The sequence below is a fragment of the Electrona antarctica genome (assembly GCF_951216825.1).
Source record: "Electrona antarctica genome assembly, chromosome: 16".
NCBI classification, from domain to species: domain Eukaryota; kingdom Metazoa; phylum Chordata; class Actinopteri; order Myctophiformes; family Myctophidae; genus Electrona; species Electrona antarctica.
The window spans coordinates 28,137,492-28,153,220 of NC_136797.1; the positions used below are offsets into that span (position 1 = coordinate 28,137,492).

At 42.0% G+C, this 15,729-nt stretch overlaps 1 protein-coding gene across 1 annotated transcript in view; it reads left to right on the forward strand.

Moving 5' to 3' along the window:
• The window catches only part of LOC306939381 (lymphocyte antigen 75), a gene marked incomplete at both ends in the record, with an annotated part of 23,414 nt that continues 7,685 nt past the window's right edge, over positions 1–15,729 (forward strand). Inside the window, 28 exons of the mRNA XM_079523968.1 lie at positions 1–162; positions 360–439; positions 757–893; positions 1,681–1,904; positions 2,231–2,358; positions 2,854–2,972; positions 3,084–3,219; positions 3,725–3,807; positions 3,967–4,086; positions 5,254–5,412; positions 6,189–6,271; positions 6,828–6,972; positions 7,546–7,713; positions 8,074–8,193; positions 8,644–8,754; positions 8,954–8,986; positions 9,127–9,264; positions 9,986–10,132; positions 10,588–10,722; positions 11,224–11,381; positions 12,287–12,431; positions 12,592–12,646; positions 12,883–12,949; positions 13,181–13,314; positions 13,437–13,480; positions 13,705–13,878; positions 13,993–14,147; positions 15,596–15,714. Of these exons, the coding sequence (XP_079380094.1) occupies positions 1–162; positions 360–439; positions 757–893; positions 1,681–1,904; positions 2,231–2,358; positions 2,854–2,972; positions 3,084–3,219; positions 3,725–3,807; positions 3,967–4,086; positions 5,254–5,412; positions 6,189–6,271; positions 6,828–6,972; positions 7,546–7,713; positions 8,074–8,193; positions 8,644–8,754; positions 8,954–8,986; positions 9,127–9,264; positions 9,986–10,132; positions 10,588–10,722; positions 11,224–11,381; positions 12,287–12,431; positions 12,592–12,646; positions 12,883–12,949; positions 13,181–13,314; positions 13,437–13,480; positions 13,705–13,878; positions 13,993–14,147; positions 15,596–15,714 (3,479 nt within the window). The remainder of the gene's footprint in view (positions 163–359; positions 440–756; positions 894–1,680; positions 1,905–2,230; positions 2,359–2,853; positions 2,973–3,083; positions 3,220–3,724; positions 3,808–3,966; positions 4,087–5,253; positions 5,413–6,188; positions 6,272–6,827; positions 6,973–7,545; positions 7,714–8,073; positions 8,194–8,643; positions 8,755–8,953; positions 8,987–9,126; positions 9,265–9,985; positions 10,133–10,587; positions 10,723–11,223; positions 11,382–12,286; positions 12,432–12,591; positions 12,647–12,882; positions 12,950–13,180; positions 13,315–13,436; positions 13,481–13,704; positions 13,879–13,992; positions 14,148–15,595; positions 15,715–15,729) is intronic.

A 15,729-nucleotide genomic window follows, 5' to 3' on the forward strand; every position in this document is an offset into this window, starting at 1 on the left:
ATGGTTAAAGTCTACAGTCAGTGTCCGCAAGGCTGGAGGCCATGGGACGGCAAATGTTACTACTTCTCTGTGGATACCAAGACGTGGGGAGAGGCCCACACCTTCTGTCTGGGTCAAGGAGAAGGAAGTGACCTGATGAGTATAAATGACTATCATGAGAGGGTGAGATGAGAAAACCCATTGATGACATGATTACTGTACGCTCAAACACATACGGCACACACACACACACACACACACACACACACACACACACACGTACTATATAGATATTCATTATAGGCATCTCAATTTGACTCAAATATGTAAATCCTTTCAGATTGTGTAATTATCTACACATTTCTGCTTGAAATTTGTAGCAATGGGTCCGGACACAGATTGGAACATTGATCTACTGGATCGGCCTGAATGATGTCGCTGCAGAAGGCATTTGGGAGTGGTCTGACGGAAGCACATTTAACGTATATTTAGCGTATGTAAAATAATTTATTTTATGAAGTTAATGTGAAAATATGTCTGTAAAAACAAAGTCAGCCCACGTAACCATTAAATAATAAGCCATACAGTACTTTTTGTATAGGTTTTTACATGCAGCTAATTCATAAGAACAGACAATTGACACTTGACTAACTATTGTCAGTTAAATGTGGTACTGTCTGGAATAACTATACTGTGGTTGTAGAATAAAGTCAGAATTCCTCTCCTCTCCTCTCCTCTCCTCTCCTCTCCTCTCCTCTCCTCTCCTCTCCTCTCCAGGTCATGGGCTCCAGGTCAGCCTGATAACTGGGGTGACCCTCCTGGGGAGGACTGTGGTCAGGTACAAGGAGACCTTGGACATTGGAATGATGAACACTGCAATATCAAGAGGCAGTACATCTGCAAAATCCGTAACCGTAGGTCCACCGGACATGTTGGCCACAAAGGGATATTTCACTTTCAAAAAAACTTTTCATCTACTCAGGCTTATGTGAACACCCCAGACAGTTTTTAAGTTTTTAAGATATTCATTTCAGCTTCCCGCACCCATGATAGGTTCATCGAAAATACCTGTCCTTTTTTCTGGTGACTGATATTGTCCTTCTAATACGTGAGGGGCCGTGTTTTTTTTACTTACTGTTTTCATTTATTATTAATAATTGTTTAGATTTTTTCGTCTCCTCCGTCCTCCTGCTGGAGGTGCTTCTTTTCCAAAATAATTATTAAAAAAAAATGAAAAGATGCCCCCTCAAAAAGAAAACATGCCCCCTCACGTATTAGATGGACAATATCAGTCACCAGAATAAAGTATGGGTGTTTTCGATTAATCTATCATAATTATTATCTATAATCTATCAATCTGAGTGGGATTTGCTTTATTTTTTAAAAACTAAATACTGAATTGAGCAACTTAAAAACTGTCTGGGCTCTGGGGTGTTCACATATAAGCCTGAGTAGACGATGAAATGACCAAAAGTTTTGTTAGGGTTATGATGTCACAAAAATTGTGTATTTTCAATTAGGCCTTCTGACTCTTAAGAATTAAGCCAAAAATACACAGGGAAGACATGTTTGAATATTCTAACCATTTATAGAGTAATGTTAACTCCATAGAAACAAACAAAACATACAAATACGGCACTCCATCTTTAAGGTTTGTTTGTCTTTTATTTTTTTTAAACATTTCTCTTCATCTCTCCTCAGCCAATCTTCCCACCCAGTGTGACAATGCTAACGGCTGGAGGCAGTACGGCTCCAACTGTTACAAGCTGAAGTCTGAAACCACAAAGAGCTGGTCAGCAGCCCGATATGACTGTGTGAGAGAAGGAGGGGACCTGGTGTCCATCATCACAACTGAAGAGGAGCAGTATGTCGTCAGTCGATTGGACAATTCATATTACGACCTCTGGTTGGGATATTCCACACTGGTGAGAGTCCTGCTTAAAAGCTGCAGTCCGTAACATGTATGTCCTACCAGGATTCAAACCCTGGTCTCTTGGATGAGGAACCCCCGGGCATGAGGGGTGTTGCGTCCACCTCCAAGGTCCAACCACTGTAGCCTATACTAGTTAAAACGTTAATATACAGTAGGGCTACATATTGGTTATAATAACTTTTATTTCTTTAAAATAGGTTTCAGGTTGCAGCATCAATTTATACTCTGCTATATGATGGTGGTTTATTTATTTATTTATTTGTGTTTTGCTGTTGTATTGTGATGTATTTCTAAAACGCACTTTGTTGTTTTTAACAGAAATGCAACAAGATATCATGTGAGGTTGAAGCTGGCAGCACTGCTTTTACCTGGTCTGATGCCTCGACCCCTCAGCCCCCTGATAGTGATCCATTCCTGAACTGGGGGACGGGTGAACCCTCTCCAGTGTACGACTATCATTATACCATATCTATGTATACAAGTATTCATGCAATTAACCCATTTTGGGCAGGAACCCCTTTTGGTGTTAGCATTATGTTATGCTTTGGCTATTGAAAAATAGCAGATCTACAAGCTCATAGCGCGCCACCGAGTGGCGCGCTAGGTCTGCTATTTTTGAAAAATCTTTCAAATGTGGCACAAATCATTGAATATATATTTCAGAGCGAACATTTTTAACTAAAATATTTGCTTCTGGGGGGTCCCTGGAACTACATATTTTGAGATGGGGGTCCGTGGCCCAATGGAGATAATTATGGGGGTCCTTGACATGAAAAAGGTTGAGCACCACTGACATAGAAACATATGTTTTTCAGAAAGAAATTAGGATTTAGAAGCCTTTTTTTAAATCGACCTCAGTCCAAAATGGGTTAAGATGTTGACGTGTGCAAGAATGCTTTCGATATTTCTGTGATCTATTTCAATGTGATCCAACAACACAGTGATCCAAATGGAGGTGCGTGTGCCGCGTTAATCAAGGACACAAGCGATGAGTTCGGGAAGTGGAGGTCTCACTTGTGTCGACAAGAACGTCCTTACATGTGCAAACGAGGACTCAACAGTAAGATTGATTGCTTTGGAAATAAGCAAAGAAAACTTTACCCACCCAATCGTTATATTAATGCCAATATAGTAGTACTAAATATGACGTATATATCTTATTGACTCCTAGCCGTCTGCCCTGCTGGCTGGGAGAGCTTCAGTGGCAGCTGTTACTGGATGGTCAGTAATCCGGACCTCCTGACCAACTTCCATGAGTCTCATAGAGCGTGTATCCAACTGGGGGCCAACCTGCTGATAATACACAGGTGAAGGATGAATTAAATTAACATTTTGCTGTGACAACTACATTTAGGCTAAGGTTGGTCTTCATGTGGGTTTCATTTACCCCAGTCCTTCACAGGTTACTACATCTCATAGGCCATTGCATAATACATTTTTTTTAAACAGTACTTTTCTTCCCTTTTTCTCCCAATGTAGTAATTTGGTCCATTCTCAAGCCCCCTTGTAATGTAGTCCCTTGTCGCTACTGACCCTATACTGTTTGATCTTATGGGGACACCTGATCATGTGATGTGTCTCCTCCGCTTGTAGATCTACAAACCTTGTAGATCTGATATTTTAGAACGTTTGAGTACTTTTGAGTATATTTTCATGCCAATACTTTTGTACTTTTACTCTAATAATAATAATAAATGTGAACACTGGCCTTTAACATGTAACAGAGTATCTTTCTATTGCACAGCGGTATTGATACTTTTACTCAAGTAACATTTCTGAGTGCTTCTTCCACGACTGTATGTGTGTGTATAGCCTGGAGGAACAGTACTTCATCAATGGATACCTCCCAGATTTTCACCAAGTGGACGTTCCTGACATCTGGATCGGTATATCAGGTACTGTGGTTGAATATGATATGCGATGCACACCCGTGTCATATACTGTACTTAGGAATCAACCTGGTGATTATTCAGATTTCAATTGTGGTGTAATTCTGATAAAGAGCAGCATCTAAATGGATGTGACATTTAATTTCTGTTTTGTAATATCACCAGACCAGGACCAAGACGGGGTGTTTAAATGGGTGGACAAGAGTACGATCGAGGTGTCCAACTGGGGTTCTGGATGGCCTCAAAACACTCCCAACCAATGGGACTGTGGACAGATCTTCACAGGTTAACACAATTAAGCCTTTTACAACACTTCTAGTTTTAGTCATCATAAAGTAAGTAGCCTTGCCGAGCCATGAGGCCCGGAGCCTATCTCCTGTTTCTGTAGCGTGAGGCAGCTTGATGTACAAGTACACCCCCTGGACATGACGCTAGTATGTCGCAGGGACTTACCCCCAATCCAACAGAGTGTCAAGCAGGGAGGCACTGGGTCCCATTTTTAGAGTCTTTGGTATGAGCCGGCCGGGGATTGAACCCGGCCTCCCAGTCTCAGGGCGGACACTCTAACCACAAGGCCACTGAGTCATCATAGCTTAATTTTTATTCCGTTTTCCCTGGTGAAAAAAGGTAGTTGACGAGCATTTTTCGTCATAGTTTTAGTCAACAAAATCAGAGCATATACTGCTCCTGCATTCGCAAGACAAAAAGTGCTTGGAATAAAAATAATATTGCAAGCCAAGACAAGCGGAGACTTATCGTTGTCGATATGTGGCGAGAACACCACTGTCTGTATAACGCAGCGGGTCTTGTGTTCCCCGTGGCGGGAGAGTGGATTCAATCAGCTTGGTGCACAAATCAATAAATAGCCTAATAATAAAAATATAAAACCTTTTTTACCCACTGTTTCACTTTACTACAGGAAATTACGCGGGCAAATGGGAAACAACCAGCTGCTTCAAAAGTCATGGTTATATTTGTGAGATGACAGGTGGTCAGAATGTGAAACCTACTTCAACTCCTGGTTAGTAATACCACATGTACACCCTCCTCTGTTATACTGTGGCACTTATCAGACATCAATAATATATATTATACACGCACGCACGCACGCACGCACGCACGCACGCACGTACGCACGCACGCACGCACGCACGCACACACACACACACACACACACACACACACACACACATATGGATTTCATATTTCTATTTATATTAGCCTTTACACTATACTGTCGTTAATATTCGTTATGTCTTTGAAATAACAATGCTGAGGAACCTAAACCAAAGACTTTTATTTACTCTTTTGTACTCGTATATAAGAAGAAAGAACAATAAAATGCCTGAATCTTGAATCTGGGAAGGTTTATTTTATTTTTTGTCTAGCCTGGAGCAGATGAAAGCTTAAATAAATAAAATAATCAAATCATATGTGATGTTGCTGTTCCAGGCTCCCACTGTGACCCTGGATACTTGCTGAATGGAGAGTCCTGCTACCACTTTGAGACAGAGTCGGTGGTGAACTGGAACACTGCCTCCACATTCTGCATCAACCAGGGAGGAAACCTGGCCAGCTTCCACTCTCCGGAAGAGCTCAGCTTCCTGACTGGTGAGTGTCCCACAGTCCCAGACAACAACTGTCAGTGAATATTAAAAATGTTGGATTAGTATAGAATAGAACCCGAAGGGAAATGAATGGATTAAAAACCACAACCACTCTCATCAGAAAATCACATCCAAGACAATAAATAATAAAACACAACATAAGATAATTGATATATTGTTATATCGATTATTTGAACACAAATAACACTTACACCCCTTTAACTACAGGTGTACATAGGTTGCCTTTTTGAGTGGTGCAAACCACTCCAACAACTGGCTTTGTACCCGTGTACCCGTGTTTGTTCGTACCAAAAAAACGAGCATGGTTGCTATGGTGAGCAACCAAAAAAACGAGCATGGTTACGGAGAGTACTTATGACACAGATGCCTTCTAATGTACAGTAACTATAACAATAAATGTGTAGTTGCACCACTTTTATATTCTTTGAGAACTGAACCATCCTGAGAGAGACAACACTAGCATTATCCTATAAGATAAGATGCATGTTTATTGACCCTGGAGATAAATACAGTATATAGTACTGTATATGTACAGTGTCACTGTCAACAGGCTTTCAACAGTGAATATATGAATTAATGTTGTAGTCTATCCTTAACAGGCATGCCTGCTAAGGATAACTTTTGAGAATCTTGACATATTATGTCAAGGTGTAGTACACATCCTACTAGTAGTTCAGTCAGTAATAATCCAAAAGAACAGACAATGCCAGAGTTAAAGCAGTATTCTTTTTATAACCATATTTTCTATCCCGGCTGTAGCTCACATGCCAGGTGAAGCCTGGGTCGGCTTGAGCGACACAGCGACGGAAGGAACTTGGATATACACAGATGGAACCCCAGCTGTAAGTGATATGTGTCATGAATGAACGACAGATATTATGCCGATCAACTCGAATTACAAAAATCCTTTCTCTCCATCCACTACCATTGAAATAACAGGTTAACCCTATGCCCAGCTTTCTGGGTTTGTGTGAACATAAACATTGGCTTGTGATTGGCTGATCACCCCATATAGCGATGATTTTATTGGCTGAGCCAAGTACATAATTATTGTTCAAGACTAAAGTGAGGGCAGAAAAGTGAAGACGGAAAAGTGAGGACGCAAATTGTGATTGGCCAGAATGAGATGATGTATGATGATAAGAGCGCCCCTCAAAAAAATCACACCTGTGTGAAGACACAGGTGTGATTTTTTTTGTATTGTATTATAGTGTCCTGCACCACAAGATGCCCAGCCCGCTCGGGCTAACAAGACACTCACAAAATGAACATACACCAAGATGTCCACAAACGGAATACATAAACATATTGATTGTCCAGGCTGTGAGTTAAGGATACATCGTTCAGTGTAAAAAGTGTAAAAATTAAAAGTGAATTGTACTGTGATATGTACTTCAGGACTACCTGCCCTGGGCTACTGACCAACCAGACAACTGGCAGGGAGACGAGGACTGTGCCAACCTTAGAGGGTTCAACCACGTTGAAGCTGGTTCACTCAACGATGACTTCTGTACCGTTACAAAGGAATTCATCTGCAAAAAAGGTTTGGTGCCATCAAATATTGTGTCTGAATATTCATTTTGTTTTCATCACCTTTTTTTACATAATTGGCATTTATATTGTCCACAGTGGCTGGGACAGGTCCTCCACCTCAACCTCCAACCTCTGGACCAGGTAAAAACATCAATGCTGCTAATTACTCATCTTTTATGCATTTATACAGTTATATCTAAACTGCATTTTTATGGCGTAGCTCTATAAGAGGCTAGCCACAGAGGATATGTGGGGGTCATATGGCCGATGACCATGGCTACGGGTCATCATTGGTGACACATTTTAAGTCATACGGTGCGCAAGTTAAGCCCGGGAGGTCCACACGCACACACACACACACACACACACACACACACAAACACACACATACAAATGCACATACACGCACACGCACACACGCGCGCGCACACAAACACACACACACACACACGCATGCACGCGCACATACACACTCTCTCTCTCTCACACACACACACACACACACACACACACACACACGCACACGCACACGCACACGCACATTTATAGATTGATAGAGGAATATGTGTTTGTATGATAACAGATTGGAGTGAGACATGTGGTTCGTGGACAGAGGGACACTTGACGGACTACTGCTACCTGTTCAACTACCTTTCTATGAGGAAGTGGTCTGAAGCCAGAGCTGACTGCGTCAACCAGGGAGGAGAACTGGCGAGCATCGGACATCCATTGGAACAAAGCTTTGTCTATTGTAATCCTTCATGTTTTTTGAGGGGCGCTAGCCCCTCCTATATTCAGCTATTAGTGTACATTTTTGTCTTGCACACACATTAAATTCCCATTGACAATGAATGGAGAATTTTTGTCATATGTGGACGGACGAGCAAATCAGTATTTTCTTCTTATACAAACAGTAATTGACAATGAATGGAGAATTTACGTCATGACAAGAGGCGCCCCTCACTTCACACAGGTGTAATTTTTTTATGTCGTACTTTATTGTCCCCTCGTGATAAATGAGGGTGATTTAGCATCATATACAGACTCGCTGGTAAATATATATAAAAAAATAAATTATCATATCCCATGCTCTTTTTCTGTATCCTCCCAGCCATGGCGAAGCTGGCTCCCACGGGGATCTCCTTGTGGCTGGGCGGTCATGACTCTGTCACCGAGGGGGGCTGGGAGTGGAACGATGGCTCACCTTTCAAATACATCCACTGGAATGGAGGTACAGTTCACCAATGAAACCACATAGAACACTGTTTCCCCGACCGTGGGTCGGGACCCATGTTTGGGTTGTGGACCAATTTGTATGGGTCGTGACTAATATTTCATAAGATATATATATATATATATATATATATATATAAACATCCCCCCAAAAATCACAACTTTTCCCTAAATAAATTAAAACACGGTTAAGAAGTAGTGAAAATAGCAGATCTACAAGCCAAAACTTCTAACTTCTCCTTTGGGTCATGAGCTACAGTAAAATGTTTTGGAACCACTGACCATAGAAAGTTGGATTCATAATTCATACCACGCCAATGAATTGCTGTCCTACAAACTGACAATGCTTCATGTTGTGACATACAGTATCGTGAGTTTGTGTCGGGCTATTTACGAGTCATTATGTGGGACTCACTATACGTTTCCCTTGCTTTCTCTTTCCTCCCAGGAAATCCGGACGATTATTACGGTGAAGACTGTCTCACCATGCTAATTGGCTCTGGCAAATGGAATGATGACAATTGCAACTCTAAAAGAGGCTACGTCTGCAAGCGTAGAGGTAAGAGTTATTAGCGGTATTGTCTTAACTCTTAACCCATGAAACCGAGGAAGCATCTGTGTGATTTCTGATTTTTGCACTGGATATTGAAAAATAGCACATAATATATACTCACTCCACAAAAAACGTTTCATTTAACGTTTCATTTCCATTTAACGGGCAGAAGCTTGTTTTGTAACAGCGATTTTGGTTCTTTCAGCCAACACGCCGGAGCCTCCACCACCTCATGACGGTACGTATGGCGGCCAACTGTCTTGAAAATGGCAACTTTCACTCTGTGTATTTTGAAGGGGACGACATCTATAAAATGAGTACTTAGTGCAGTACACGTTATCAGAAATATGTCAAATCTGGTTGTTGTTTGTCATGTAGGGTATATGACTGCGCTGGTGTGCCAGGACTCCACCGCTGTGCTCCACTGCCCAGAGGAAAGCGTCATCAACATCCAGTCAGCGTTCTATGGCCGCAGGAGTGACGACATCTGTCCGCACCTCGATGGATCAGGAGCAGGTACAGAAACCTCAAATCTGCGTGAAGCCTTACGTCATCTAGTGAAAATCGAGTTACTGAACTAGGCATCTCTGTTGGCTGGTTTTGTGCCAATTGATGTTGCTCTCTGTTGTATTGTAGAGCACTGGTTCTAAAACGTTTTAGCCTGTGACCCAAAACAGAAATTAGATACCGGTATTTGCCCCGGGACCCAAACTAGTGAAAATAGCAGATCTACAAGCTCGAGCTTGTAGATCTGCTATTTTCACTAGTTCTAAAATATTTGTTCTAATTTGGGGAATTTCTTAGATTTTTCTTTTATTTCTTCATGAAATTACTGAAAAGTTACATGAAAGGTTTTGCTTTTTTGGGAATATTTTTGGAAAGTGTTTTGAAATAATAATTAAAAAACAAATGTAGGAAACAACAACTAAGGGGACCCATAACAATGTGTCTGCGACCCACAAATGGGTCCCGACCCAGTGTTTGGGAAACTGTTTTAGAGTGACGTCATCTGATGGCCCCTTCAGAACCTTGCTTTTCACCATTAGATGCCAGGTGTTTATGAGGTTTGATAAATTAATCGTTCCTGTTAAAGTGTAAAATATGTATCAATGCACTTCTCACTGACTTGACTGGATTTATTTTTATATTTTTGCATACAATGCGCTAAAGAAGCAAACATAAAGGCATTTAGCAGATTCTCTGCATCATTTTAACAAAACCTCTTCTTACTTTGTAGGAAGTTGCGATGTGCCTGGGATCCTACCTATTTACAGGAAGAGATGTGACAACCGTGACTTCTGCTTTGCGTACGCCCATGCGGATCCGGACCCCTGTCCTACTGTCTCCAAATACCTGGAAATGACCTACAGCTGTGAACAGAAAGGTGGCTTTTCCAGCATAGTTCCACGCAGTCTATTCAGAGTTACAAAGTATACAACTAAATTCATAAGCCTATGCTACTTAATTTCATCTTAAGTTAAGAGACTCAAAACTTTAATGAATACCAATTGAATATCCTTGTTTCGTTTTGTTTGTCCGAGACCGAGCACTACAAAATAAATAAGTCTTTTACTTTGAGAATCATGTCTGTCTGTCTGTCTGTCTGTCTGTCTGTCTGTCTGTCTGTCTGTCTGTCTGTCTGTCTGTCTGTCTGTCTGTCTATTTCGTTTTTTTTTAAACTAACGTCAAATCAATCAAACTGATTTTATTATGCCCAAACCTATATAAAACGTCTAGCTCTCAATTCATACCATCAGTTTTGAATGAACTACTATGTAATATAACAAGTGTTGGTGTGTACTCCCAGTGTGTTTATAACATGTTGGTGTGTACTCCCAGTGTGTTTGCAGGGCCTAGGTGTGGAGGATGGAAACATCACAAACTCCCAGCTCTCTGCTTCCTCCTTCGCTTCCTCCTTCGCTCCTAGCATGGCCCGTTTGAATGGCAACTCCTGCTGGAAGCCCGCTGGAAGCCGTATGTAGCATCAATAAATGCAGCTAATTAACAATGGGAAAGGAGAATGCAACAATAGCAGCTGAGTTGGTCTTTATCTCTGTGACCTCAGCCATCGCTGTGTCTCGGGAATCAATCAAATAGCGCCACATTGTGAACTTGTAGATCTGCTATTTTCAAATGGCCAAAATACATTATAAGGCTACAGTGGTTAGTGTTTTTTGTAATAATAATCAAAATCTATGTAAATCTATGTATCTACCAGCAACTCAAGTTTTAATATAGTTGTAGTGGAGTAAAAGTACAATATTTTCCTCTGAGATGTAGTGGAATAGAAGTAAAAGTATTAAGAAATAAGAAAGTAAAAATAATAAAAAATACACCTATTCGTCACGCCCAGTCCTTGATGGCAACGCTATGTGACCGAGTTCTGCGCTACAGCGACGTGTGAGGTCACAGATAGGGTTATGTCACGCATACATACATACTGTATACATCCTAAGTTGCTGCCCTGTCTTCCAGCGACATCAAGCTGGATCCAGGTGAACTTCGGAGAGACCAGGAAAGTGACTGCGATAGTAGTTCAGGGTTGCCCTACAGCCGACCACTGGGTCACCAAATTCAGCGTCAAGCACAGTGTGGATGGAAACACCTGGACCGACTATACTGCTGATGGGCCGGTGAGCAACGCTTGCTCTGTTGTGATGGAGAGAAAGGGCAGTATTATACGTGTCTTAAGTACCAGGTCTTATGACTTAAAGGTGTAGTGAAATGAAAAAATACGTTTTTCACACTTTTAGACCATCTCCGTGGTCATCATATGAGCATACCTAACAATGGATGCCAAAAACATGGGAAAATTCTCATTTTTGTGTGTTTTTATATCAAAAGTCCATAAAAATATATTTTTTATTACTTCCTGAAAACGAAAACGTGCTGCGTGATGACGTGTCGAGGCCCACATCGATAAAAGCCAATAAAAATGAAGCTCACCCGTATCCTCTCCATATGTGCGCATCCGTGCAGCACAGCTGCTATTGATTACAGAAATCCTTATTATTCCCATTCCAGATAACATCCAGACAGTGTATTACTCGGTTTCAACTTAATCATCACGCTAAAATATGTATCTGAAAACATTATAGGGTAGAAATAAGCCACATAACAGTAAACTGGTACAGCTGGCCGTCTATTTGATTTGTAAACAAACACACACCACGCTGCTGCGTATAGCATAGCAACAGTCCCTAGCTACCGTCCCATCGCCTGAAGGGATGCGACGCTCTGATTGGTTCAGAAACTTCATAGCGGTGTTTCAACTTGAGACCGTCTGAAACTTCAAAATAAAATGTCCACCATTTCCGTTTCACTGCGCCTTTAACTTAAGACCTGGAGGCGTGATCAATGCCATTTGGCTATTCTGAGTGGCCAAACAGCATTGACCACGCCTCCAGGTCTTAAGTTAAGTCATAAGACCTGGTACGTAAGACACGTATAATACTGCCCAAAGTGTCTTGTTTGAAAAGAAATGGACCACTTTTAGGTACGTTATTTTTTCTTGATAATTATGTTGTTGTTGTTTCAGTCTTTCCCAGGTGCCACAGACAGGAACACCGTAGAGACCCAGCTCCTTGGTACTCCTGTGTCAGCCCAGTACATCCGGATCTTGCCATTGGAGTACCAAGAAGTGGCAGGCCTCCGCTTTGACATCCTGGGATGCACACCTGATTGTAAGCAAGCCAGCTTTTTATGGTGATAAACATGAATGCTAGTTGCAAATAAATAACATGAGGATTAGATCTATATGAAGGTAAGCTTTGCTTTCACATATAATCTGTGCTTAATTGGCTCTCATGAGTAATAGCACGTATTTGCTCTCTTTCAATACAGATGCAATCACATGTGCTAACTATCCTAACTTCAACTTTGCCAATGACCGCATGACGTAAGTAATTCAAATCAATTCGAAACAATTAAAATGTGGCTTTGACATCGTTATATCCCATGTTCTTTTTTTTTAATAATATTTATTTTATTTGGAAAAAGCAGTACAGTATAGACAGCATTTCTATGTATACAAAGGACACAAGTGCAATTCCCATGTTCTTAATCTTCTTTTGTATTCTTTATTGTGTGATTGTATGGTCTGATGCTGCTACTGTATATTGTGTCCACTGTCAGTGTCCACTGTCCAGCAGGATGTGCCAGAGATCCTTACAATGTGTTTGGAAGCACAGTATACCGTGGGGTGAGTTCATATTAACTAACTCCACTAAAATGTACTATTAAAGGACAACATTCGGCCATTATTACAACACTTCCTTTATGTAAAGTTTGCTCATTTATTTCCCTGTCACCCACAAGGCAGCCGGTCATGAGGTCTGCAACCAATTCCTCTTCTTGCCATCGTGGTCAAGACAACAAACCTAAGTAACAAGTAACAGTCTCCCATATTGTGTCTCTCTCTCCTCTGTAACAGGACTCAAACATCTGTGCAGCAGCCATCCATGCAGGGGTGCTTCTAAACGACGTAGGAGGCGACTGCACTCTGCTGAAGAAAGAAGGACAGGACTTCTATGCCGGCTCCACCAGGAACGGCATCACCTCCGCACAGTATGTACCAAACCAACGTTCTAACTGTAATGGACACGCAATAAGCGCCTTCTCATATTGTTACAATTCAGAAAGTGCACATAAAAGCTCAAATAAAGAAGGAAGGAATCTGTTTTCTGCAGATTTGATGGAAGCTATTCAGTGTCTTACACGTTTGCAGATGGCGGTGAGTTGAACGGCAAACATGCATTCCCTTGACCTAATGATTAAAGGATAAGCATATTACTTTTACATTTGCTATTTAAAGCAAAAGGTTTCAATGTAATAGTGTTTTTGTTTCGTATCACGTTATGTTTAGAAAAAATGACTGTATTGTGTTAATTTAACATTTATACAAAAAGAATTGCTCATAACTGTAACAACCAAACAAACGGTACGTTCAACCTGCAGAGCTGAGATGTTCGGGAGCGGACTGGTATGAGTTTGGAGACTTCTGCTACAAGCCGTTTGACGCGCAAAAGACATGGCACGACGCCCAGAGGGCATGCAGTAATTTGGAGGCCAACTTGGTGTCCATCCTCTCAATGAAGGAGCAGATGTGGCTGGAGAGCTATCTTTACCTCGGTAAAGAAAATAAAACATAATAGAATATGATCTCTCTGATGAACTGGCTGTAACGGTTAATGGAACACAAATAAGGCAGCTTTGTGACAACCATCTTCACGTTGTTCCCTCCAGCTACCAGCCATGTGTGGACTGGACTCAATGACCATCAGTTTTCAGGTCTGTTCAGCTGGAACGATGGTCACCACGTCACCATGACCTACTGGGCACCAGGGGAGCCCAACAACCATGACGGCTTCTCTGAGGACTGCGTTGAGATGCTGTACACGGTGAGGATATGATGACGCCTGGGGTTCTAACCCCCCGGCTCTCCTGACACTAAAGTCAAACATCTAACCTAATGGGGAATTTTCCCTTAGCCCTTAGATATTGTGGATTTTTTTTGGTCCTCAGGCAGAGGCTCTGAGACACGCTTCTACATACATACACACACTTGCTTCATTTGATCTGCTGTTTCAAACTACAGCATTCAACCTACCAATATGTCAATGGTTTCATACTGTATAAAGAAGAAAAACGGCAATTTAGGGCGTTATTCATTCTCTCTCTCTTTTTAGAGTAGCCAATAATTTTTTCTCCAGAATGTAGTCGTTCTTTCCACTTCATTTGTCCCCACACACATTTCTCTGTTGTCACTGATGATGATTCCTATACTGACTCACCCAGTGACGACGACTACGTGGGGGCTGCGGGGCTCGAGCCCCCTTGATGATTTTAGGGGATTTCTAGTTTTTCTACATTCCTAACACCTCCCCCCGGTCGGCCGGTCTGGGGGCGGGGGCGGGGGGTTGCCGGTCCTCCCTCAGATCACGCTGTGTTTATTACCAAACTGTAAATAAATGACCCAGCGAAAACGGGACCTTGGGGGGGGGGGGGGGGGGTCTGGGGGGCATGCGAGGGGGGGGGGGGGGGGGGGTGCGTTGCGTGCCCCCGCGACGATTATAAGAACATTTCGTCCCTGGTCACTCACCTCCCAGTGAGGAGCCCTCACCGGGAGAAGAATGTAGGGCCTTCGTCCTAGTCCTCCCGCCCAACACTCCCTGCTGACAGGTGCCGCACCCAGCCCGTAGGAGTACATGCAATGACCAATATCACCCTCGCCCTGGCTTCCCTCCCCCGAACATGGGCCAATTGTGTTCGCATAGACGCTTGACAAAGCCAGAAGTACCACGGTGGATTCGAGTCCGTCATGGTGGGCAAGGACTTTACCACTGCGCCACCATAGTACCCCTTATTATTCACTCTTTATAATATAATAATATTAAATTACTTTGTTCGTTTGTTGCTACATCTACCTTTAGCGATGTGCTCTTTACTTACGGAACGGTATTTATCTATTTCAGAACGGTCGATGGAACGATGTATCCTGCACAAAGCTTAACACTTACATCTGCAAAATGCCCAAAGCTCACTACCCGCTGCCATCTGTACAACCCACCGTTTATGGATGCCCTGAGGTAATAGCTTTACACACACGCACAATCATTAATGTCATTGATATTTGGAATTGTACAGTATTGCATTTTGCAATATTGGGTGCTGAACAGAATATCACTATGAAAAGAAAAAAGAAAAGTCCAAAACACACACCATGTGGTGGTATTAAGCACTTTCTAGTGTGCAGACTTGTCTTTATATTTCTTATTGTATTATGCAGTTGAACTTGAAATAGCTGTTGTTGATACAGAGAGCACTGCTTTTTGTTGAATGGTTTCAGGGTTGGGATGCATATGGATATGCCTGCTACTGGATGGAGACCAATGCCATGACCTGGTCTGATGCTAAAACGTTTTGTAAGGAGAAGAAGGATGGCTTCCTTTTGCACATTGGAGATATGTAAGTTTGACAACT